Source organism: Lepidochelys kempii, chromosome 14 (genome assembly GCF_965140265.1).
Source record: "Lepidochelys kempii isolate rLepKem1 chromosome 14, rLepKem1.hap2, whole genome shotgun sequence".
Lineage (NCBI taxonomy): Eukaryota > Metazoa > Chordata > Testudines > Cheloniidae > Lepidochelys > Lepidochelys kempii.
In genome coordinates, this window is record NC_133269.1 from 41233030 (window position 1) to 41258419 (window position 25390).

The 25390-nt window shown below is 49.0% G+C and overlaps 1 protein-coding gene across 4 annotated transcripts; it reads right to left on the reverse strand.

Moving 5' to 3' along the window:
- Nucleotides 1-736: 736 nt before the first annotated feature.
- Nucleotides 737-25297, reverse strand: PPP1R10 (protein phosphatase 1 regulatory subunit 10). 4 transcript variants are annotated; one of them, XM_073311125.1, is made up of 20 exons: nucleotides 25279-25297; nucleotides 24295-24698; nucleotides 10795-10912; nucleotides 9572-9658; nucleotides 9082-9217; nucleotides 8871-8922; nucleotides 8688-8765; nucleotides 8219-8389; nucleotides 7807-7912; nucleotides 7248-7357; nucleotides 6880-6980; nucleotides 6480-6627; nucleotides 5986-6141; nucleotides 5468-5714; nucleotides 4878-4953; nucleotides 4340-4537; nucleotides 3736-3847; nucleotides 3181-3282; nucleotides 2327-2839; nucleotides 737-1899 (listed from the first exon to the last, which is right to left on the reverse strand). In XM_073311125.1, the coding sequence occupies exons 3-20, from the start codon at nucleotides 10899-10901 to the stop codon at nucleotides 1790-1792; spliced, it is 2610 nt and encodes an 869-aa protein (XP_073167226.1). In that variant the 5' UTR covers nucleotides 10902-10912; nucleotides 24295-24698; nucleotides 25279-25297; the 3' UTR covers nucleotides 737-1789. The 4 variants fall into 4 exon arrangements, with proteins under 4 accessions (XP_073167226.1, XP_073167225.1, XP_073167224.1 ...); XM_073311124.1 differs by lacking the exon at nucleotides 25279-25297 and adding an exon at nucleotides 25129-25215; XM_073311123.1 differs by lacking the exon at nucleotides 25279-25297 and having other exon boundaries at nucleotides 24295-25092.
- Between the last annotated feature and the right edge of the window lie 93 nt (nucleotides 25298-25390).

Below are 25390 nucleotides of genomic sequence, written 5' to 3' on the forward strand. Positions count from 1 at the left end.
AGGATCTTTGGAGAACTTAGCAGCTAAAATCTAAAGCATGTGCAGGCCACAATTTTTCAAAGGCTTATGATGTGGCCAAATTTAAGCAAAATGTTCCTACGCCCTTGCCCAGTTTTGAGTCCCTGCTCTGTAACACGGGGAGACTAGAGCTTCTCAAAGAAAGGGTCACCAGACCGTTTTAGCTTGAGCAAAATAAGACGCTTGCCCTTAGCCTCATTCTTGGAAACGGCTGAACCATTTTGGCTGAAATTTCTCCCAAATATTCAACCTAAGGAGGATACGCAGCGTGGAAAACTTCAGCCCAAACGGATGATGCGTGGCAATGTTATAAGCAACTGAACACAAGGGCTTGTAAAGGGACGTGTTGGACAACTGTACCAGTTCTGCATGCATTGCATCCTGGGTAGGTATCCCAGGGTTCCAAGCACTGTACCAAGTCAGGGTGGATTGAAGGATTCTCGCTAGTGGGAATCGGAGTCCAACTCCCAGGACCCTGCTGCGTCTCAGCCATCAGCAGGACTGTAAGAACGAGGAAATGTCTCCCCTGTGCATCTGGCTCATTCCTATTTCAGTGGCGAAACGAAGTGAGCAGAGACAGAAGCTGCAGCAGGGCACCTCTCTCATGAGTGTGGCAGTGTTCATGGCTCCAGCTGCAGACCTTGAACCTGCTGTGCCAGGCGCTGTACAGATGCACAGAGATGGCCCCTTCCCCACACAGCCAGCACAGACACCAAGGTTAAATTAGATGATCCATTTTTTTTAATCACCATGTTTATTACTAATGTACAAAATATACAAAACAAAAGGGGGAGGCTGCACCAGTGGGGTGGGGTGGGGGGAGGACAGTCCATGTCTCAGGGAGAGACCGTAAAAAAATAAAACAATGGAAAGGAAACAAACCAAGCCCCCAGATGCCAACAGCAATAAAGTCCGTCCGTTTTCACAGAAAACAGCTTCATGTCCCCCCCACTTCCAACGACTCGCTAGCACCAAGGGGAGTCACGTGTCTGCAGTCGTCAGTGGGATGGGGAAGGGTATTTACAGCAAGGGGAGAAGCTCTGATCTCACTTGTTCACACACATGACCCCATGGAGGGGGTGAAGTTAACAAGCACCCCCTTTGCTCAGTGGATGGGGGGCAGTGGTTAAGGGATCCCTCTCCTCCCCAACAGAAGGACTGATATCCTGCTGCTGCCAGATGGAGGGAGAAGTCTCCTGGCCACGTGCCCTGGGAAGGCAGTATTTCTGGGGGAGCCAGATGGGGTGGCCGGCTGCTCCTCAGGGCCAAGGCTCCCCAGGCAAAATGTCTTCAGAGTAGATCTGCAGCTGGCGAACCCGTGGACAGATCACAGCCCGGAGCCGGGTGGGGCAGCCGGGCAACGCTCTCTTTACACCTTTGCTGGTTCCACAGAGATACACACAGTGGTAACAACCCACTTTGCCCCCCCTCGCCCCCAGGTCCCAGAGCAGACAGCGGCTCTTGTGCTTGCAAAAAGTCACTGGGGGGCGCAGAGTCAGGTCCCATCAGCGCCTCCATCAGATTAAAACAACACAGGAGGGAGCGGAGTGGCGGGGGGATATTCCCCCCCCCGCAGTGGTTCCTCAGTAGCAGCAGCCGTGGGGGGGGGTTGCTCCTCCCCCCTGGGCGTTACAAGGCCTCACAGAAGCCATAAATGGTGGATTCAGAGCCCAAGTCCGACAGCGGGCACCCCAGAGTCCGTGAAGGGGGGGGGCAGCTGTGTTGGGCGGTTTCACGGGGTGTCGGCAGGGTGGAGGGAGGGCCCCGGGCGCTACGGCAGGGGCGGCCCATTCACTCCGGGATGGTAGAAGGCACAGTTGTTCTCGTACCTGCAGCTGCCTTTCAACATGAAGTGGCGACACACGGGGCGGCTCGACATGTCTGCGTGAGAGAAAACGGGGCGCAGGTCAGCCACGGCAGCAGGGCACGGCCAGAGGGGTGGCAGAGCAGGGCAGAGGATGGGGGAGAGACTACAGCTCCCAGCATGCAACACTCCACCCTAACCCAGGCTGCCAGGAGCAGACTACAGCTCCCAGCATGCAATGCTGCAGCTGAAACTGTCTTCCTTGTTCTCACAGGCCCATAGGGGGTCTCTGCCACTCTGGGCCCCGCCCCCAAGGAGCGGGGCCCACAGGATCGAATGGGTGCAATGCATGCTGGGTCTCCCCCATCGGCCCTCGCCACCGGCTGGATAAAAACGGGGGAGGGGAGGGGGCACTCACAGGCCCCTCCCACAAAGGGGCAGGGCCATTCCAAAGCCAAGGCCCTCTGCTCCCCCTAGAGGGCAAGCCAAGCCCCCTGCAATTACCTCCTCCGTGGCCTCCACCATGACCCCGGCCGTGATCCCCTGGGTGGCCTCTGCCGTGATCTCCTCCGTGGCCACCTCCATGACCGCCGCCTCCGTGGCCCCCACCATGGCCGCCGCCTCCGTGGCCCCCACCATGGCCGCCGTGGCCCCTGCCGTGGCCTCCACCATGGCCTCCGTGGCCTCCACCATGGCCGCCGCCGCCGTGGCCGCCTCCTCCACCCATGCCGTTGTTAGGGGGCCCGCCTCTGCCATTGGGGGGGCCGCCGCTGCGCCCGCCTCCTCCTCGTCCCCGGAAGGGGGGCTCCCCGCCTCGTCCCCGGTGGAAAGGGCCTGGTCCAGGCCCCGGGCCGGGGCCACCCCCTCGCATACCCCCGTGGGGGTTTCCCCGCATGCCGCCATCAGGGGGATCCCAGAACTCGCCTCGCTGGGGAGGTGGAGGGCCCATCATCCTGGGCCCGCCAGGCATGCCAGGACCTGGGGGCATGTTGGGACCCCCAGGGCCACCGTGGGGACCTAGGGGAGAGAGAGGCACAAAGGTTAGAGACCCCCCCGTCTGAGCACCCAGGGCAGAAAGACAGTTCCTGCTGAACCCCCACCCTGCTCCATGCCACACAGGACCCCTTACTGAGCCCCCCATTCTGCAGCACAGTGGTCCCTAGTACCACACTGGGGCATTGGCACCAGCACTGACGCCAGGGCAGTGTCCCCTACTGAGCCTCTACCCCACTCCTTACAGCACAGCGCCCCTTGGCACCGCACTGGGGTCAGCACTCCCTACTGACTCAGGCACACTCCAGCTGAAGGTCTGACACTCGTGTCCTCCCACCCCGAGAAGATGGTAGCTCCCTCCTTACCAGGCATGGGTCCTGGCCCCCCGGGAGGGAAATGCTGCATGTTCTTTGGTCCAGGTGGGAATCCATTGGCGAGGGGCCCTGGGCCCAGCAGCCCGTGGGGCACTGGAAGACAAGAGAGCAGAGGGGTCAAATACAGCCAATGGGGTTACAATGGGAAGTGGAAAGGGGGTGGGGGATTCACTTCCCATCCCCTCACAGGCAACCTCCGATCCTAACCCAGGACATGTTTACAAGGCCACCTCTCCTGGAACCCCCAGAGCAAGGGAAATCACACAGACACGCACTCGCACCCCTACGATGTCATCGGGATGCTGGGTGCACCAGCTCTACCCTGGCACCAGCCATTTGAATCAACCAAGATCAGGTCCTTCCGATTACCCGCCTGCCAGAGCCCCTAGAACTGTAGGAGTGGATGGTTTATAAGGCCCAGGTGCCCCGTCGAGACAGACAGAAGGCAGAGAAACAGAAGCCAGAAGGCGACCGGCAGAACAGAATTTTCTCCTAGAAGAAGAGGGAGGTGGGAAGAAGGTCAGTGCCCCCCCACAGGTCTCTTACCTCCTGAGGGCCCCGGGGGCTGTGTCTGGAGGTTGCCAAGCAAGTGTTTGATCTTGTCCGAGTAATCCGGCTGCTTCATTAGCTCCTCTGTCTTGTGGTTGTTGGGCCCGCCCTGTGCAGGGAAGGGAGAGAGGAGGAGCAGGGTTAGACAGAGTGTCTCTCCTCCCCCCCCACACACACACTACACCCCCTCAGCTCTCTCTGACCTCTAACTCTAGGGCGCTGTGCTAGTCCATTAACCCTCTAGCTGGGGCCAGGGGCTGGCTTGAGCCAACTGCTTTGGGAGAAGGCGGTGACAGGAAAGAGTCCCACCCCCCCCATGCATCCCCCCACCCCAACTATTGCTCAGCTGGTGCATTTTCTGAGTTTCCCCTCCCCCCCCAAAACGCTGGAACTTCAACCAAGCTGGAGGCAGGGAGACCAGGCCAATGGTCCACTCCAGCAGTGGTGGGGCGGCGGGGGGGAAGCAATGGTCGGCTCTGGGGGTAGATGGGCCAGTGAGGCCCCACCCATAGAACGGCTCATTGTTTACCCTTTTGGTGCTGGACCCTCCCACTACGGGAAGCCTGTAGGGTCAATCAAACTACACAGCAGCTCCAATTACCATGATGGAGGTGAGGATCTCCTGTACGTTCATGGAGGAGCTGGGGTTGGGGCCCTGAGGGCTCTTGCCGGCCCCCATGCTCCCCATCAGGTTGGCCAGCACTGGGGGCAGCTTGGAGGCCCCGGCTCCATCGGGAGACTGCGAGGCGGCGGCTGGGTCGAGTCCTTCCTGGTAGGCGGCCTCGTCCATGGTGCATTCCTGAGAGAGGGGACAGAGGAGACACTGGAGTCAGGACGGGCTGAGGGCAAGGAGGACGCCCCAGCCTTAGGGGCTGGGGGTCATGGCTGGGCGCTTGGGTTCTTGGGCCTTTGCCCTTCTCTAGCCCGTCCCCGTTTATACAGGGGAGACAGACACAGAGCGGGGGAGGGCCCCCAGTGAACTGGGAAATGAACCCCCTGCTCTAACCCCTAGACCCCTTCCACAGTGAGGAGCGAACCCAGGAGTCCTGACTACCAATCCCCCTGCTCTAACCCAACAGGTCCCCTCCTTCTGTCCTCCAAAGCAGGATAGAGAACCCGGGGCCCTGGGCCAGACATACCTCGTCGAGCGGGATGAGTTTGGGCGGCAGGGGTTCATAGGACTCCGGGTCGGGTTCGTGGGGACTGTCTGGAACGCTGTGGAGAGGAGAGATGCCCATCAGATCTCAGCACCGAGACATGTGGTCGTAGCCCACCACTGATGGGGCTGTCAGCACAGCCTAATGCCCCTCCCCCCTGCCCCTTAGCTCCAGCATGGCCTCACAGGCCAGGTCTACACCCACCCAGCATCCACCAGCCATGGGAAGCAAAGATAGCAGGGTCAGAGGGGGATCCTGATGCCCAGCAACCAAGAGAGCCCCAGGTGAGGTCATCTGCGGGATCTCTGGAGCTGAAAGCAGGGTCTGTGCTCCCTGCGTCAAACAACCAAGTCGACAAGCTCAGAGGCAGCAGCTGGTTCATATGCCGCTAGAGAGGAACAGAGCCATGCTGAATTCAGGTGGGTGGCCCTAAATTTGATACACTGGCTGTTGCATGGTGCAGCCATTAGAGGGGGACAAAGAACCTACACTGTGCAAATGGAAAATGGTGCCCCGGCCTTGACCCCAGTATCCTTCCAATCCCTTGCACTGCCCCCCAGGACCACACCCACCTCTCCTTTGACAGGAAGATCTCCTGCAGGATGCCCTTTTCCCTCTCGGCCTGGGTGAACTTCTCGCGGCTGCCATTGCCTGGCTGCACCAGGGGGTTAGGCAGGTCGATGAGCTTGGGGTAAACCCAGGGCACCTTCTCTTCCATGGCGTCGTGGCTGAGCCGGCGTGCCGTCTCAAAGGCCTCCCGATCCTTCAGCATCTCCCGCTTGGCTGCCTCGCCGAAGTCCTTGATCTTGTTCACGTTGACTGCCAGGGGGAGGAGAAGAAATGGGGAGAGGTTTAGTCAGGGGACAGACAGGCCACTGCCGTACAGCCGATAGGAAGGGTGAGACACCCCACTCTATAATAGGAGTTCAAAGGCCTCGTATCCCTTCTCCCACCCGCAGAAGCCAGGTAGTCTCCTGGCGCCGGAGCAAAGCTGGCAGCCCCTAGAGGGAAAGGCCCCATGTCCCATACCCCAAGCGCCGGATTGGAGCTGGTGCCCCCTAGAGGGAAAGGCCCCCTCCTCAGTATTCACCTCGCTCAGTCTCGTCCAGCTCGAAGTAGAAGTACTCCCGCAGCTTGCTCTCTTCAGGCCAGCTCACTGTCTTCTTCTTCTTGCCCTTCTTGGTAAGTTGAGTGGAGTCAGCTGCACTCTCGGGTGGCTTGGCATCAGAGTTCTGCTCGGACGAGGCTGCAGGGACGGGACACAGAGCAATCAGACAAACACACCCACGGAGCCTGGATCTACCAGCTGGCGCCAATGCCTCCTGAGCCCAACCCAGGACCCCCAGTGAAGACAGCCCTGCCAGCCCCACAGTTGAGCTGACACAGGGGCTGCCCCCTCTGCCAAGGCAGCTGTACCCCAGCTGGCATGGCACACCTGGCCACATGCATTATGGGGTTTTACGGCCTCCTGGGTGGAAACATCAGGTCTGATCCAACACAGCCAGGATGTTGGGTTGACACCTACCACCCACCCGGGGTTAGCACAACAGAACCTGTTGGCTCCAACGCTTTCCCCATCCTTACCTGTCTCCATCAGCTCTGGGACCTCTACTGCCGGCACAGGAGTGCCGGGCCGATCCACCTCCATCGGCTCGGATGCAGTAGCGGGTTCTGGCGAGGATGGTTTAGCAGTGCTCGCTTCTGGGGCTGGCTTCCCTTCAAACGGGCTCGACTGGGACACAGAGAGAAATGTGGGATCAGCGTAATGGGAAGTGAACCAGTGACTCCCAGCTCCTGCACCAGACCCCACACCCTTCTCACTGCTGACGTCAGAACCCAGGGGTGCTGCCTCCCAGCCCCCTGCTCTAACCCACCAGACCCCCCGCCCCACCCCCAAGCTGGGGATGGAACCCAGGGGTCCTGCCTCTCAGCACCCCCCATTCTAACCAACCATCCCCCATTCCCCACCCAGAAGTGTTTGTACCTTGGCTGCAGTAGGAGACAAGACTTTCTTTTTCTTTTTGATCTTGATCCCTGGGATGGGGGCAGAGTTAAGGGCATCCAGGAAGCCCAAGCCCTCCATTGCTGCAGGGGGGGGGGGGGGAAGAAGGGGGAATGAAACAGGTTACAGAAACTGAACGCTCCAAGCACCAGCAACTTCACGTGTTATCCTGCCCCTCCCCTATGCTACACCCCACTCCCCTCTCCTCCCCGAGCCAAGGGATAGAACCCAGGAGTCCGGACTCTCAGCCCCACCTCTGCAACCCCGCTACTCCAGCTAGACCCCACTCCCCTCCCGATGATGATGACCGAACCCAGGCATCCTGACTACCGGGGACTCAGTGTACTCACGTTGCGCAGGGATGATCTTGACTTTGATTTCCTTGGTGCTGTTGGGGGTGGTGTTCAGAGGCTTGTATTTCTTCTCTACTGGTGGGTTGTCTCCAGAGGGGGCGGACGTGCTGTGAGAGGGAAAAGCAGACATGGTACTGAGGCCACAACCCAGGAAAGGGGTCAGATGCTGCCCTGAGCAAGGAGCGGGCAAGCCCAGATCATGTGGCGATCTGGTGTGAAGAAGAGCATAGGAAGCACAGCACAACCCTAGAGCTGCTTTGCAGGGGGCTGAAGGGGCGGCTTGGGGAAGGATACCAATGCTGGGCCTGTACCACACACAGGGTCTCGGGCAAATCCCCTCAGCACTCAGTCTTGCCTCCCAGACCCCTGCTCTAACCACTAGACCCCACTCCCCTCCCAAGAGACAGGGAGGGAACCCAGGAGTCTTGCCTCCCAATTCTACACAGAGTGCTTCTCAGGACTGAGGAACAGAGTGGAAAGGTGAGGCAGACAGAGGAAGCCACAGGCATAAAGTCTGGATGCTTTCCCTAGAGCAGGGCGGGACGCTCAGACCTACCTCTGTCTCTTTATTGGCATCGGCTTCAGGTTGTATTTTTCAGACACCACTACAGCGTTGGGGTTCTTCTTTAGAGGAACCAGTGAGGGAGTCTCCAATTCCAACCCTACGGCAAAGCAGAACTCAGGTTAGCAGAGTACAGCACCGGGATAAGCCCACATTTTCATAGTACCTCATCTGCAAGGATCCCAAAGGCTTTTTAAGCTGGGATAGGTCACCCAGCAGAGAAATGCAGCCACCTCTGAGGTGGGGCAAGTGGGGACCAGCTGCACAGTTACACTGCTCAGAGCCACCTCTAGGTGGGGCAACTGGGGAACAGCCATACAGAATCCCACTTGAGGCCTCTTAGCTTGCTGCCCTCGATCAGGCCTACTCCCCCCAGGAGTTGAGAGATGCCCCTCCCAGTACCCACCAGTGGAGCGGAACTTGGCATGGCTGGGTGCTGTGGTGCGTAGCGATTTTGGCTTCTCTCTCTTCTTCTCCGGTGTCTCCTCAGCCTTGGCTTCTGCCTTGGCCTCCTGAGGCTTCTCCTGGACAGGTGCTTTGCTCTTACTCTCCTCCTTCCGCTTTTTCTTGTCTCGCTCTGCAGGGAAGGGGAGGGTTCAAGTCCCAAAGGCAGAGGCCACTGCAAGAGCTTCTCCACCCTCAGGCTCCAGGGAAAAGCCCACAGTCTGCCCACGTCGGTTAGGATGGACACGAGAAGCGTATTATGGGAGGAGCCACTGAGCAGTAGAGTGGCAGGGATCTCACGCTAGAGAAGACAGACCCAGGATGGTGCGGGGAGGGCACCCACTAGTGGGCTGAGGGGCCCGAGCTAAGACGGCTGGGGCCCCATCATTTCAAACAAGGTCTCCTATGCATGTTTCAAGGGTGTGACTCACCTGCAGGCTGCGCGCTGCTCTGGGAGCGGATGACGCCCATCCAGTCGCTGACGAGGATGGAGGCCAGTCTGCGGAGCTCTGCAAGGGGAGAGAGGACACAGATTAGAGCAGGGCAGCTCGCACCAAGCTCCTGCAGACGGGAGGAGGCATGGCGCGCACACACACAATAGGGCGGTCTCTTACCTTCGTCCTCGCTCGACTTGCTAAGCTGCTTCACCAGCTTCGCCGTGTTGTTCTGGAAAAGATCAGAGAGGGACAGAGGGTTATGGTCAGCATTGACCGCAAGGGACAGCGTCCCCACCTTGTTCCCTGCAGCACAGTGCCCCCTAGCATCGCACTGGGCCACCGTGGTCAGCACTGACTGTGAAGGGAGAGCGCCAGCAGCTTTACTCACTTGCTTCAGGTGATCCACAGTGAGGGGCAGGTGCTGTAGTGTGAGCAGGATCTGCTGCAGCAGGGGCACATTGCTGGATGCCTTGGAGCTGGTGAGCCAAGTGTTGAGAAGTTTGTAACCCCCAACCCGGATGAACCTGGGAAGAGAGTAGATCCAGGTCAGTGCTGGTGTCATACCCTTCCCACGCCATGGGCTACAGCCAAACTTTGAACTGTCTCTGCCTACTCCTTACAGCCCAGGATTGATCTCCAAGCACCTGCCAGAGATGGGTCACTAAAACCCCATAACCTCCCTGAGAACCACTTTGCACCTCAGAGGAAAAGACACCCAGCCACGGTCACAGTTAGCGGCAGAGCTGGGGAGGGAACCCAGGAGTCCTGACTCCCAGCTCCCCCTTCTCTAACTCACTAGACCCCACTCCCCTCCCAGAGCTAGGGATAATTTGACCCCCAGTCCCCACTCTCCGTAAGGAACCCTCCACGACTCTTACTTTGCCAGGATGTCTTGCGCCCGGGTCTGCAACAGGATGTTCAGGTAGATGCAGCGACTGACCATTTTCTGGGCGTCTTTCATGAAGCTGCAAGCAGGAAGGGAGAGAGGCAAGGAAGAAGCTGAGCTGATGCAGTACAGAGAGATCAGAGCACATGGCAACCAACTGCCACAAAATCAGACTCCGTAGGCTCGGGGGCCAAGAAGAAGGAGTAACAGGACTCATCTGGGAACAGCATATGGCTTCTTTCCCCTCTGTGGTGCACTGGCTCCAATCTGGCCCCAGGTTGGTGGGGGACAGCCTGGCTGAGGGGGGGATGGGAAGGAGGTTTTTCTGCTCCAGCAGGCACTGGCTCCAATCCAGCCCCAGTTGGGGCAATGGCTGGCTCAAAGTGGATGGGATTCCCATTAAATTCGGGAGCCTCACTAATTTACTCCGGTTGAGGATCTAGCCCAAGATTTAAATGTTCTGCAAACGTCACACGCATCCTTTTAATTGGAGAAGGGTTTCTGAGGGGGTTGGGGAGTTAAATATTTCATAGGGCAGTTACAGCTACTCAGTGCCTCATCCACACCCTGAAGAACAAGGCGGTTGTGGGAGAGCTTTGGGAACAAATGCTAGGCGTGCTTGGAATACACTGAAGTGCCCTCAAGCAACCTACAGAAGGGACTTCCACTGAGATCCAGGATCAGATAACATTTAAGAAGAGAACTGGATGCATTTCTGAAACAAGAGGACGCAGTTACAAGAAAGGCAAGGCTGATGTTTCCAAAGCAGCCTAGGAGATTTGGATCACATCTTCCATTGAAGATGATGGAACCCAAGGCCAACTCCCCAACTGGTGCAAGTCAGCTGTGGTTCCACTGAAGTCAATGGGGCCAGATCCCCCAGGTGGTTTAAACCAGGGCAGCTCCATTGACTCCAATGGAGCTATTTTGATGCCCACCAGCTGAGAATCTGGCCTCTGCGTAACTAAAACCCCTACACTGTCTTAAAAAGCCCAACAACTTTAATGCCGACCACCATACAAGCAGATTAGCATCTAATAAATAAATAAGACTATGAAGGGAAAAGACTTAAAACAATCAAACAGCTCTGCTCTGATGGGTCATTTTCACACCACACCAGCTGCTTACTTCTGGTCTGGGAAATTGAGATTTTGCTACATTATGTCCTGCCATGCTAAGAATTCGTCAAACCACACGTTTAAACTGGGGACTTACTTGAAAATCTTGGTGACTCCTTCTGTATTTTTGACTTCTCCATCTCTCCCCAAGAAGCAATCTAATCCTTTTAGGAGCTCATGAGGATCAATTGGTCCAGAGCCCATGATGGACAGTTCTGAGGCAAAAAAAGGAAGAAGGAAAAAAAAAGGTTACTCTCAGCAAAGAGCGCACAGATATCATCGCACTGGTAAGTGGAATCCAAACCTGATCAGGAAGGGTACAGATACTATAAGTACAAAGTATTATCCTATCATTGCCACCAGTCAAGAGAACCCAGAGCATAACACACTTGGCAAACATCAGTTCCCAGCATTTGAAAACTAGAATTCTTTTCCCTAACTGCACGCTCGTAGTTACATGTGCACACACATATACATATCTATCTCTTGGGCCTTAACCAGGATGGATCTGAACTCAGGGTTTACTTCTTTGCCAACCTGTCTTCAAGTATCCCCCAAGCCTTTAGGAAATAAACAGGACAAAGGGATAGGCAATTGGGCAAAACAGGCAAAATAGGCAAAACCCAGAGCAGGGAGGACTAAGGGATTTCTAGTCATGTTCCCACTCAATCACCTTGAGGCTAACAAGTTTATGGCAAGATGCCATTTATTGAACTGTAAACAAACACACAATAGTGTTTTCAAGTTGATATTGTCTTTTTTAGACTAACCCCAGTGGAAAATGCTGATGTTTTTCTGAGACTAATTTTTAGTTGAGGAGTTATTGCACACTAAAGAATTTATATCCGAATAGGCCATGATCAGAAGAGAGGTGTGGATCTAAACCTTGTAATATTCAGTGGTTTAGAGAGATAACCAAAGCTAATATTGACTTGAGATGCAATGTTGTTTATGAGAATGGGGCCTAAAAATACATCAGCAGCTGTAAGTTTCAATCAGTCTAAATTTGATTACCTACATAAAAAAAAGAGGTTCTACTTGACAGAGCAGTGGGTTGTGTTGGAATCTCATTTGTTAGAAAGAGTCATTGCAGAAGTAAATCTTCTAAACTGTTACTAAATAAATTTTCTTTTTAAAATAGAGGGGACTGGTTTGGAAGAAAAACCCAGACATAAAAATAATCAACAGGAAGTATTTTGGCCTATGCTATTAAAAAAGATTAACAGGTTGGGGTTTGTTTGTTTGTTTTTATTAATTTTCCCTCCATAATATTTCCAACATCCACAAGTTACAGATTGTAAATTACAAAGTTTATTTGGTTTTTAGGAAATGTAATGCACCAAGTTACAGGTACATGTTTAAACAGCAAAAATTCAACAGATCCACAAAAAAATGCAGAGGACACAAAAGCAAAGCAATGGGAAACACTCTGCCAATTTGTTCCTTCATGCAATTCTTCATAGCATCCCGAAATGGAAGGCACCCTGAAACAAGCCGATTAGATTTCACCTAGCATGCTCTGTTGAAACTAATCTGTCTGGCTTTATTGTTCAACTGGTTTTAGCTTTACTAGAATAAAAACGTGTATCTATTAAGGGGAGGGGGTTAGGTTGAGACAGAGCTCCCTTCTCTGTATGGAACACCAGATCTTTCAGGGTGGATGCTGGGAAAACAATGTTCTTCAAAGGAAACTGGCAAATGGCCGATATGAAGTTATAACTCTCCCCCAAAATCAGGATGATGCAGTCAGTCATGCATGGATAAATTATCCTGTTTGCCAGGACATTGAGCATGAACGTTACACATTATCACACTACCGTTTCTGTTAGGTCCTTCAGACCCAACAAGACCAACGATGGTATGAATCCCTAGCATGTAAAGGGGTTATTGTAGATACCCTAACAGTAAACAGTGTGTCTTAAATGCGTGAATTGGTGCTGGCAAAAAATTCAGTTCCATTAGTGGGAGATTCAGATACGACTCTGAGAGGAGTTAAAGGGCCATTGGCAAGGCTTTCTCACCCAAAATTTGATTTAAAAAATTGTCCCATTTAAGTGTTTTCATAAATTTTGTTAATTTCATTGGAAAGAGAGGCCTTCACCACTGGATATACACACACAACTCTCCCATGTGGCGCATGCCCGGCCTAGAACTGAGAAATGAAAGACTGGGAAAGTGAAATTGCCCAGGCTAGTTAAATTGTCTCAGACCCTAGGGAAAGAACAGCCACACCCTGGGAGTAAGGTAGAAGTGTCAGTTTGAGGAGACTAACTGGAGAAATTGTCTTGGCCACGGCCCTTTAAAGTGATTTGCAAGCAAGGCAGACTGTCCTCCCACACCCAGAGGGAGGATCAGAGCCCAGTCTCAGTGGTATTTCTGTCACAGGCTCCTACACTACAGAAGAGTAAATGGGATTGGAGGACTGCAGAGACCAGGAATCATTGGCTTAGTCAGGCTATTTGGTGTCAGTCAACCTGGGCAAAGGGGGGTGGAAAGTGAATACACTATTGCTGTCCCTCTTAAAAGTGGAGCATGCATAAGCAACAAATGACTAATTGAGCAGTGGCTTAAGAGCACGGAGACTACTTCCCCTTAGTACCGGCTTTCTTTACATCTGGTGCAGACAGGAAGCGCAGAGTTTACAGGTGACTGGATGCAGCAGCCCAGCCTCCCATTAACACTCAACCCAGGGAACACGAGCAGGGTTCCCATTAGGAGACACTGCACTCAGCCCTTGGAATGAAAACCGCTTGCAGTACAGAGCAGTGGGTAGGCAGTAGCATGAGGTCACATTAACCTATCTGGGAAGCTTGTAACACAAGACAGGTTAAACTACAACCAAAGTGGACAAGCAGGACCATGGCTGGGGCGTTGCTTAGAGACACACTGGCTGGGTCTGCTTCAGCAACACAGATCTGCCTTTGTATGTTACCCTTATTCAGAGGGTGGGGTGAAGGTATAGTGTAGCTGCCTAGCGTAAATAGTCCCCGTCTTGTACAGCAAGGAATGATTAGTGTCAATGGTAGCTAGTGACACAAAGGCAACGTACTCCCCGTTGGTAAGTTACACACGTGCTGCATGAGGCATAGACTCCGAGACGCAGCACTGAAACAAACGGGGCTGTGTGTAAGGCTGCCAATGCAGCTTTGCTTGGGGGAGCAGAGGGGTTGGCGCGAGGAGGGGGAATTTACACACACACACAGATGGGCAGCATGGCTGAGTTCCAGAACTTTGTTGGCTGTGGCAGGCTGATCGAGACTGGATTCAACAAGGAAGGAAGAGATCCCCTCGTCGCTGCCTTTTCAGCAAAGTCCTTTCTCCGAGCAGGAGGGGAAAAATATCCAACCACAGCCAGCTCTTCCAAGGTCTGGTGTGAACTCCTCCCCAATAAAGTCTCTCTCCAAGTTAACTGCAGAGATCCACCATCACTTACTGGGCAGAGGAGTTTAGTGGAACAAAACTAGACAGTTGGGAGCGATGGAAAGTTGTTACCAGCTGACGGTTGTTCAGTAGCTTGGAGGGGGAATCAGTTTGGGGGTACGGGGTGTCAGTCCACTTGCAAGGCTTCCATGCCGAAAAATCTCTGTGCCTGCAGCCCCCAGTGGAAAGGCAGAGGGCGGGACAGGCCATGGAGACTGAATTCCCCTCTCACCCCCCAGAGGTGGTATCCTCCACACGCAAGGTGAATGCGCTTCGGCAGGAAAAAAAGCTCGCAGTGCTGCTGCCAGGCTCAGACGTGCTTTGCTGGTGAAGAGAGGACTTCAGTCTCCAGGGCTGCCAATCCAACACCTGTCACCATCCACACAAGAGATCAAACATACAGTTATGTACACAGGAGAACTTAACCATGGCTACTTCATCCCAGTAGGGAAATCCCGCAAGATGCCCTGATTGTACTCCATGCTGGAAGACTGGGTACTAGATTACGAGAGTAGGAGACACTGGATCATACAGACCTAAGACAGTTGCAAGTCTAGACAGATCTACAAATAAGAGATCCCTTCGCTTCATTGGCAGTATAAGGGTGAATACACAGAACTGACCAAGGTAACAAATAAGGATTCCACTTTGTTGCCTTGAGGCTGCGGGAAGGTCTGCAAGCACGTGAATTCCCTCAGGCGCTACAGGGCATATTAAAGAAGAGTGGGAGCTTCCACTGTTCAGGGTTCCCAGCAAAGATTTTAAGTTCTATTAATAAAGACTACACATGCACCAGATTTATATGCACAGACAACGGGCTGCAAGAGCTGTCTATTAGCACACGCAACTATTCTGATCAGTGCAATACTGGACTAAAGGACACCAGAGGGAAGAATAAGGCAGCCATATCCTCGGCAACTGTGAGCAAATATTAGATCACCGGTTTTTAGACAATTTAAAAGAAATTTCCTGTATTACCAACCCCTCCCCTGCCTGACCAAGACTAAAATCAAAAGACTGTTAAAAGAAAAAGCTAGAACTTTTTTTCTTTACTGTTTATGCTATTTACTTCCAATATTTCTCAGCTCAAACAGTAAGATGTGTTTCTATTCAATTTCACTTTTTGGCACACTGCTAAAGCTTGACACATTTGAGGTTGCCTATGCTACAGATAGAGATGCTTGCTCTTACTGGAATTTATAGCACTCATGGAAACTTACTAAAAGCTTTTTAAAAAAGATTAATGGCAAGTTTAGCTCAAGTTTCTTTAAAGATAACTTGAAGATCTGTTTAAAAGGCAAACTGCAAAGGTTTTGCTAAGAGCTAACTGGCTTGTTAAAAATGTAAACGTAAATCTCATACTTTGACAAAATACCGCCCACCCCCCCAAAGGGCCAGAGAAATCCAAACTGCAGATTTCCTGGCAATCCACCTAGACAGAGGTGTAAATAAGCAAGTAGAGTGAAGCCAGTGGTTAGAAATATGAAGTCAGATGGAAGGCTCCTACTTCAGCATTGGTCCCTACAGCTTACATTTGAATTAATGTTCAATATGTACTCGTACCACAGTGATAGACAAGGTATTAACGCTTGAATAGAAAGTCTAAACCTGTTTATAGTACTTATGTCCCTTCATCCAGCAGGGAAGCCTGAAGTTTCGGCATTTTAAGAACTAGATACACTTTTCTCCCTCACTTTAAGTATCTTTAGGGAACCAAATTAATATTCCCATTTTATAGGCAAAAATATAAAGAGGGAGGTTATATGATCTACCCAAGATCACACAGGAAGTCTGTAGTCAAGCCAGGAATAGAACCCAGGAGTCCTGACTCCCAGGCTCCCTGCTCAAGAGATGAATCTAGAGCCCAGGAGTCCTGTGCCTCAAACCTGATGGCACCTCTGTTCCGAAGCACAGCTAAAAGTTATTTCCCCTTTATCTAACAGCTCTGTAGGTCTCCTAAAAAGACTGACCCCCTATCCTAAACTCAAGCCTTCATCAGCAGCGGTTCTTAAAACTTTTGTACTGGTGACCCCTTTCACACAGCAGGCCTGAGTGTGAGCCCAATTCTAAATTAAGAACACACTTTTTTTTTTTTTTTACATTTAACACTATTATAAATGCTGGAGGTGAAGCAGGGGGTGGAGGCTGACAGCTCGTGACCCGCACGTAATAACCTCATGACCTCCTGAGGGGTCACCACCCCCAGTTTGAAAACCTCTGAGCAAGACCTCTGCAGTTCACCTCTGAAACATCAGAAAGCATATTTAAGGTTTCAGTTACACATTTAAGCCTAATTTAGACTGAAGTCCACTTTTAGCCAACTACACGTCTAGTTTGATCCCACTCTCTGGGCCAATAGCTTGACCCACAGTCAACTGGAAGGGGCTTGAAGCAGCATGACCAAGTTACAAACCCTGAACATGGACTACTGTAGTGTCAGACAGCTCAGCTAAAAAGAAAATAGTGTTCCACTCTGAAAAGCTGCTATGAAATGGCATTGTGTGTCCATGATCCCAAATCAAGCGTGTCAGGTTACACATGTAGGAAGGTTTTTTCTACCTGGCTCCTTACAAACCCAACCCAGGATCAGATCAGCAGCTTTTTTTACTGCTTGTGCATCTCCATTAGAGAGATTCTGCTGGTCTGATTCGGTCCTCAGTGTCAAGAGCTCAACAAATCTGGCTCTGCAATCAGACATCTTAATATGGGATCATGGGTGCAGTGCTAGAGCACTATAACTTATGGTTCCCAATTCTGTGCAATTCCCCACTTCACAAGATTTCCTATGTGACCTTAGGCCTCACGCTCCCCATGTGTAAAACGGGGATAACAGCACTGCTCTATCTCCCAGAAGTGTTGAGAGACTATGAAGGTTGTGAAGCGCTTTGAGATCTACTGATGAAAAGCGCTAGATGAGGAAGGCATTATCTGTGACTTGCCAAGATGTCATTTTAGAAACATGCTTCAGAAGAGAAACACTTTAAAGAACAGTTTTAAGTTGCATTTATAGGAAAACAGCTTTTCTATTGTTAACTTGAGGAAACTGCAGTCTAAGGTCAACAGTTTTAGCAGGAACTCTTGGCAAAGCTTTAGAAAAACAGATATAATGTTCATGACTTTGCCCAGAGTTTCTGTTTTGCATGCACCCTAGAAGTTCACATCACAAGCAGCATGTCTCCATCCATTTCTCCCCAAAAAGGGCATTTGATTTCAGTGCCAGTGGCTGAAGAGAAACCAAAACCTGTGCTAGAGTGCTGGTCAACATACCCCTGCTTCATGGAGAACAAATGCCTCATGTGAAATTTACATAATTGAAAATGGTAAATAGGCAACCATTTTCCTCCTAGCTCCCCAAACAGATCCTATGGTGTTAGTCATACGCTGGCATTAGTGTTTTATTTTTAAAGAAACATTAATCACTGCATTTGAATGCTCAGATCTGCACATGTTCTGGGCACTGAGCTATAGATTAGGCTTTCTGCAATTAAGGAATTTTTGGTTAGAAAATTTGGCCTGCTGTTGGCCATGGAAATAACCAAGCTTGACTTTAGACTCCACTGCCAGACACAGGAAGGAGCAGGCTTAAGACAAACATTGCTCTCAGACAGCAAGCTTCCCAGAAAAACAAGCTACAGCTTGGTCACTTCACTCCAGCTCCTGAAATGCAGTCACCTCTGGTGTGGAGCACTGCAGCTGTTTATGGCACACAATGCTAATCAAAGGTAAGCACAATATAACTGAACAGGAAAGAATTTAGCTATGATGTCTGTTCACTTCCACTGAAAGGAATGGGCGATCTAGTCTAAAACGCCTTAAGACATAGCTCTGCTCTTTAAAGTGACTAAAGGCATCTTCTCTGGTTCCTGTGCGTATTAGAGTCAGATCTGCTAACTTTAACAATAGCACATTTGATCCCTGTTAGCCCCACAGAACCAAAAAGGCTTTAAAGGAGCATGCCACATTCTATTTTAGGCTCACCCATGAGCTGCAGTGTGACTGCAGTCACATCTGGGTAAGCTTACTGAAATCAGGTTAAATGAAGGCAGAACTTAATTTGGACAATCTATTCCTGATGAATACAAGACTGAACCCAGCTTGACAACTGAATCCCAGCCTGAATTTGCAGGGCTGGCAGAAAGCCATCTTTATTTCCCAGTTGATTAAACAGGATCTAGAGTTCAGGGACAAACAAAGCCACACAATGCCTTTTACAGAGTTGCTTCTCTGAGTAGAGCTGCACTTTGAATTTAACCAAAAAAAGCAGTGATTCAACTGTGAGTGGCTTAAGTCTCCCAAGCATTAATTCTGATCCTGATTAAACAATAAAGCATTGACAACGTTTGCTGAACTAGTCCTGAAGCAGGACAGAAACCAATTTGTGGTATTTGCAGAACAGAGTGCGTGACAAATATCAGCTTCCATCTCCAAATCCTAATATGGATAGATGTTCAGAAATCCTAACCATCTGGGATCCCAAATGAAGTCAGAGTCTGAACATCAGGCCTACAGTTTATATGGTGCAAGAAACGCTTCTAGTGATGTGAACTTTTAAGCAATATTCTTACATATTTCTACCCAACATTAAAGGCAGTTTCTGTAAATACACAAATATCATGATCATTTACAAGGTACAGTCAATGTATGAGAGTCAACAGATTACTTCCTTCTGACAAAAATCAGAACAGGTCAAGCTGGTAAGGGGAAGAGCTGCATTAGGTACACACTTGTTAGTCAAAAAAGTTATCCTAGGACATGAATCATTGAAATGGTTCACTATCACTTAAAAGGATACAAGAACAAAGACATTTTTAAGCAGACTAAAATTTACAAGATTAACAAGTTCAGCAAAATTCAACAACCACCAATTTGCAACCCAAACATTGCAGCTTTAAGGGCAGAGAACCAGAAGTGAAATTGAATAGAAACAAAATATGAACTAGCTCCCTCCTTTGTGAGAAATAGAGGAAGTAACAAACTTTTTCCCCAGGACAGATTTCAAAACATCCTTTGGGTTTGAGCTGAAGTTAAACACAGGTAAAGGCATTTTTAGATGTTACGATTTCAGCCTTGTATTTTAAACTCCATCTCTTGGGAGCCTAGAGTGAAAAAGATGGAAAAGTTTTTAGTCCAGTTAGATTTGAATTGCGGTTCACCCCTTTGTAAGGGATCTAGTTATTTTCTCCCAGTGCTAACGAGAGCGCCTATGGGCAATAATAAGCCAAGGAAGACACAGGGAGCTGATTTTAAGCAGTGGGTCATACAACAGGGACTCTCTTCAGAGCAACCTATATTTATCCACTGCCACGATCTAGCCAGTCAGTATTGACATAAAGAGCATCAAAACTACAATGGCTGTGCCATTTTAAGAGAAAGACAGCTGCGTGCTCCTGCCCCCAAAGACAAAGGAATCCTGCAGAGACTGGGTCAATTTCTGAATGCTATGGGTGATGGGATTTACTGAAGCAAGCATATCCAGAGGGGCTACAAGCAGCTATGGACATGGCACAGAGAGAGCCTTGAGGGTCTGGATGGGATAGAAAGATACAGAGGACATATCACAAGCAAAGCACAGCTACTGATCTATTAGGATTTAAACCCCTCCACAAGTAGTGTTCCAGTACAGCTGAGAAGTTGATCCCATATGACTGGAGACCACAGGGAGAGTTGTTTTGTACTTACAGTTTAGAGATAGAAATCAGGATTTTATTCCAATGAAGACAGACATCTTCATATCCTATTAATATATATCAAAGGATTTTTAAGACTTGGTATTCTAATCCCTAACCCTGGGGAATGACTGAGGACTGCCAGTTACTGTAACATTACAAAAACAGCTGTTCATTAAATCATGATTAAAACCATCCCGATGGAGTAACTCTTCTGTAACACCTTCTAGTCGAGGCTCTCAAAACCCTCGAGTAACAAAGTAAGCCTCACAGCCTTTTCCCACTTCAGTCCCCAGCAGGGATGGGGAAGGGGAAAATGAGCCTGTGGCTTTTTCTTTATCTGCTCATGTCTCCATTTCAGTGCCAGCGGGTTAGAATCCAGGAGTCTAGACTCCCAGACACCCCCACCCCTTTTCCTAACTACCACACTCTCATCAAAAGACACACAACCCATGAGCCCCAAGAACAAATCCTCTGGGACTATCTACACTCTTTCCAAATCTAGGCACAGACCAGGAGTCCTGACTCCCAGCATTGTGTTCTAACAGGACAATCCTCCCCTTCCTATGGCAAGGAAATGAGGATTAGTTTGGATCTAGAAAACACAAGTACTCCCCTTCCCTTTGAAAGGAAGGACAAAGTAGTCACTGAAGTGACTTACAGAAGAGTTAAAACAAGACTAAATTCAGCCAGATCTTTACATTTAAAGATCTGGACCCCCCTATGTATTCAGAGACCTGCTAATTTCCTCAAAACTCAATTATTTTCCCTGGGGTCTAAATGCTAAACTGAGTTTCACCTAGAGGCCAAGCTACCTCAAATCAGAAGTGATCTTTACAATACGTTGTCCACATATGCTCTCAGCATAACTGAGGTGTCAAATGTGACAGAGAACCTGCCGGTGACTGTCAAGGTCACCAGGCTACAGCAAAGGGTTCAGCTTCTGGCACAGTATCTTTGTCCCTTTAGCATCTCAGTGTCTTACTTCTCCAACCCCCTCTCATATCTTCACCCACATGAGTGAGACGATGAGATTACAACTTCAGGAAGGTGAGGGAAGACAGACAGCAGGAGCAGATGACTTCTAGAACATAAATCCTATTAACAGAATTGTTAAACAGAAGCGGCACTCCTTTTTCAGTAAGCATCAGGTGCTCTTAACGCCTGCCAAGATCTACTAAGGTACAGAAACTTCATGTATTGGGATTTTTTTTTAGAAGTGTGGTATTAAAATACTTTTAAAAGCCATCTTTAGCCAGACCCCTATTGATCTATCTTTAAAAGATCACTGGCTGTATAGAATAAACTCAGCTAGTTTGGCAATCATTTAGGCTTCTGGCAAGAGAAAGTTTTATCAGGCCTATTACCTGACTGACAGTCCCCACTGTGTGTTCACCCCACGTTTAGCCTCACTTCGTTGATTTTTAACCCCATCTTCAAATCTCCGAAATTGAGGATCTCATTTTCTTCTAGAATGAAGTCTACAGATGCTTTTAAGAAAAAGCTTTTACAGACACAGATCCCAGTTTCAAAAGTTTGCCTGACAAATCTCAGCTTATCAAGCGTGTGGTTTATTTAAATGTCTGAATGGATTTCCTAGAGTTTGCTTTAAAATAAAAAAGAAAAGCTTTCCTCTAGTTGAATGTTTTTCTCAAAAAAATTAAATAGATTTTCTATTCCTATTAAGAGGCTGCAAGAGCCATTGCTGCTTTCATCAATCTCTCTGGCTGGATCTTTTGTTATTTTCCTTATTTAGCGTATTTCACCTCCATTAATCTTCTGTGTGCTTCGAAATTTAGAAGTGCACACAACTGCAACACAGCAAATGGTCCCAGTCTTGAGCGGACCCACCTGTCAGCACAATCTCTACAAGGCCTTTGCTAAGTTTGTTGCTTACATACAACTTACCTCATCCTACCTGCACTATACATGCAGCGACTAAGGCCCAATCCCAAGAGAGAAACTCAGCACCCAGAACTCTTAATGACTTCAATGGGATAGCAGCTCAATGCTTCAGGATTAGGCCATTACAGGCTGTATACCGTTCAGTCCTCATGAGACTAAAATGCTGAATTGCTTTAAATTGCATGAAATGCTACCACTGGACACTGCAGCAAGTATTTAACCTGCTGGGTTTGAAAAATCTGCCTTGTGAAGTCCCATTTCATGTTGGAAACAGTCCAGAAAAAAAATCCAGCAGTTAAAAAAAAAAGATCTCAGTCACAAAAGCAGCTTCTCCTTCGTTACAAGCTATCTGACGTTCATGCAGATCCAATGGGTTGGCTCTGGTAACAGAAACCAGATCTCTCTAATGCAAAGTCTCAAAAAATTAAATTTGTAGTTGTCTTAACAGATTGGCAAGCTCTTAAATCAAGACTCAAAATATCCTTACAGCCTCTGCATGCATCAGTCGATGTCACTGCGCGGAGTTGACAATGGAAGAATAATCAAAAAGAAATAAGCAAAGTGGTCTGGAACAGAAATGAAGGTTGTGAAATGTAATTAATACCAGAAAGGTTTGCTTACCCGTGAATTGTGGCTGTTCCCCTCCCTTTGATGAGGGCTTCCCTTTTTTTCCTAATGATCACTTCTTTTCCTAGTACATTGTACAGGAACTATGGCACTGTGGAATGTGGCAAATTAATTGAATACAAGACTTTTTACCTTTCCCCTGCCCAACAAGACACTTGGGGTGTGTGTGGCTGGAGAAAATGCACGCACCCCTCCCACCTCCAGAATATCCTTGACAACAGATTTGTGGGTTATGTACAGCACCTTTGGAGTCCAGTGATAGCATTTCACATCTGTTATAACAAATCAGATTACATTAACTGATCAAGAGGAATGCTCCCCCACTTCCCTTCGGAAAGTCTAAAAAAAGGTACCAGTGAAATCCCAAAGTAGAAGGGAGACAAAGCAGACCATCTGCTTTACTGAGCATGGAAGCTGGATAGAAACCAATGTAAGTTATGAATACAGCCAGATAAGACAGACAAGTAAGAGAGCGGAGGTCCAAACTCATGGGTTATGTTGAAACCTATAAAAAGAAAGAAACCTGGTGGACTTAGGATCATACTTTGTACTCAATATATTAACTTGTACCTAGAGAATTCCTGTAGATGAAACAGCCAGGAGCGGAATTTGGTTAGAACAGTTTAGAAAGAGGAAAGGGGGGGACGCGCTGGGTGCATTCCCCTCCTCCTTCCCCCCACCCGCATCTCATTCCCTCCATCCCCTGCCTCCAAACGCAAGTCAGTCAGTGGGAGGAGTTTGCTCAGAGCTGGTTACATCACCTCCCTGCCCATGGGTTCTCGCTTTTGTATAGGAAGAGACAAAATGAGGCAGACGCCATTTTAGAAGCACAAGGGAGAGGGGAGGGAAAAAAAACACAAACAAAAAGGCTTCAGTATCTATTAAGAGGGAATTCATAACACAATAAAGCCCCCATCATAGATATATATACACACACACACACCCCTTTGTATCCTATAATCTCAATCCTACAAAGCTACACCTATTAAAAATACAAGGGGAGGAATCCAATTCTTATTAGCGTGAGCCGAAGATTCACTACAGAATCTCCCCATCACAATGGGGGGGGGGGGGGGCTAATTTGTCCCCGTCCGAAGTATGGGAGGGGCAAAAAAGAAAAGGGGGGGGGTAAAAAATGGGATCAACCTGAAAAGGAAAAAAAAAGCTGCTTGCCAGAAACAAAGACAAGGAGACAGAACAGCTTTGCCATCTTTGAGTAGGGAAGGGAAAATAGAAAGCGAGAATCACATTTTTAAAAGCACATTATATTTCGTTATAACTGGAGTCTAAATGTTATCAAATTTCATTCTGATCTTTTAAGATACAAGTTACTGAATTTTAACAAATTTTGTAAGTCTTTTTTAAAAAAAAGTCTCTTGCAATCTTTATTTTTAGATTGCCACCCAATTCTTAAAATTGCCCCTTTTCCCCAGCTACTACATATATATGCAAATACATTATTAAAGTGGTATTCCGGGTTTTAAAAAAATAAAACTCACACAAAAAAACCTAACAATTACATTGAATTAAAAAATATAGAAATGGATTTGACATATCACTGTAAGGTTAACTATTTTTTAAACCAACCCATCATTGGCTAATGCCATAGATCTTTCTTGCACCCCTCACCACTTACAGCCTTACCCTGCAATCTTTATGTACAGATTGCTCATTTTCCTCGTCTCCCACACAAAGAAGCGATACTTTATGGCTCAGTCACCGCCATCTTTTGTGTGGGAGCTCATTAACCCTTCATATTCGTGGAGACGATGGATTTGTATAAGAGACCGTCGTACTCCTTATAAATATGCATTCATATTTTGCAAAATGCCTGACTTTTAAGGGTTAACCATTTTGAAACAAAGCCTACTTTCCTCTCAATTATATACACATTTTTGGTTTCTTCCTGGCGTTAATTCTTTTTGGTACAGAGGAGGAATTTTTTTTTTTGGTCAGTTGGTTGAAAATTCGACACTTACTATCCAATAATTTTTCTCGTCGACAGCGCTTCAAGGTTTGTTATTTTTTGTTTGATTAAAGTGGTGTATTTTAAGGAAAAAAAATAATTGATTTGTTTTTGGTCATGGCTTTAAAAAAATACAGCAACTTTTTGGGGATTTTTGGTGGTTTGTCGAGATAAAGAGATGCAAAAAGTTGCTTGGTTTAAAAAAAGGATCAGGACAGGTTGTTGCTAATTATTTTTTGTTTGGTCTTTTGGTATGTTTAAGTGGCAGTTTCCTTCAGGTCACAAAGAATTTGAACGGCTTCCCAAGGACGGTCGAAAATATGGTGGCTGCTTTTTTATGTCTTCCAAGGACCAAGTGGGGGGGGATTTTTCTCTTTCTCGTAGCAAATTCGACGCCAGTCTCAAGACCAAACCAACCTGGAGTAGAAAAGAAGGGAAAAAACACCACAATGAGCATTTTTAGATACAAAAGGCACCCCTCCCTCCAAAATTTTTACCACAAAACCACAAAATTTAGCATAAACGTATTTTTCAGGGTTTTTTTTTAAATCGCTGGGACCTGGGCTGTTGTAAATTTTTGCAAATCGGGGAGGGGGGTCTGACAATGAAAATAGGGGTTTTAGGGGAACCACCCTTCGGGGGGGAGGCTTGGAATTTCATGGTTCAGATGAAACCCAGTTTCAATCAAAAGCCCCAGTTCCCTGCCTCAGACCCAGGAGGTTAATTAGCAGAAATGATCAATCACCAAGGTCATTCAAAAGGGCTAAGAGCAGCTCCCACCACCACCCCTCCCCGCGCGCCCCCACCCTGTACCCCAGCCTGGCGCTCTTAAGAGCTAAGTACTCACCTCTAACCAGACCCCAGAATGGCCGAACACCGCGCGGGTGGCGCCTTTTATAGGCGGCCCCACCCCCCTACGGCCCCACCCCCCTACAGCTCGCGCTGCGGCGCGAGAACAAAGGCTTCCGTCCTCTGCAGTCCCCCTCCTCCCTCTTACCCAACGGCCGGCTCCTCGAGAACCGATTTAAAACCGCTAGCGAAACACAGCGCTGGGGTCCCCTCTCGATGGGCGAGAGGAATCCGAGCTCGAAAATCAATTTTAAAATCGG

Bases quoted from the DNA above. Each gene is read 5' to 3' on its own strand.
- PPP1R10 (XM_073311125.1), bottom strand. From the start codon at position 10,901: ATGGGCTCTGGACCAATTGATCCTCATGAGCTCCTAAAAGGATTAGAT. The intron at 8,766-8,870 runs GTAAGAGACCGC...CTCCCCTTGCAG, and splicing joins CAAGTCGAGCGAGGACGAAG to AGCTCCGCAGACTGGCCTCC. The intron at 6,628-6,879 runs GTACAAACACTT...TCTGTGTCCCAG, and splicing joins TGTCTCCTACTGCAGCCAAG to TCGAGCCCGTTTGAAGGGAA.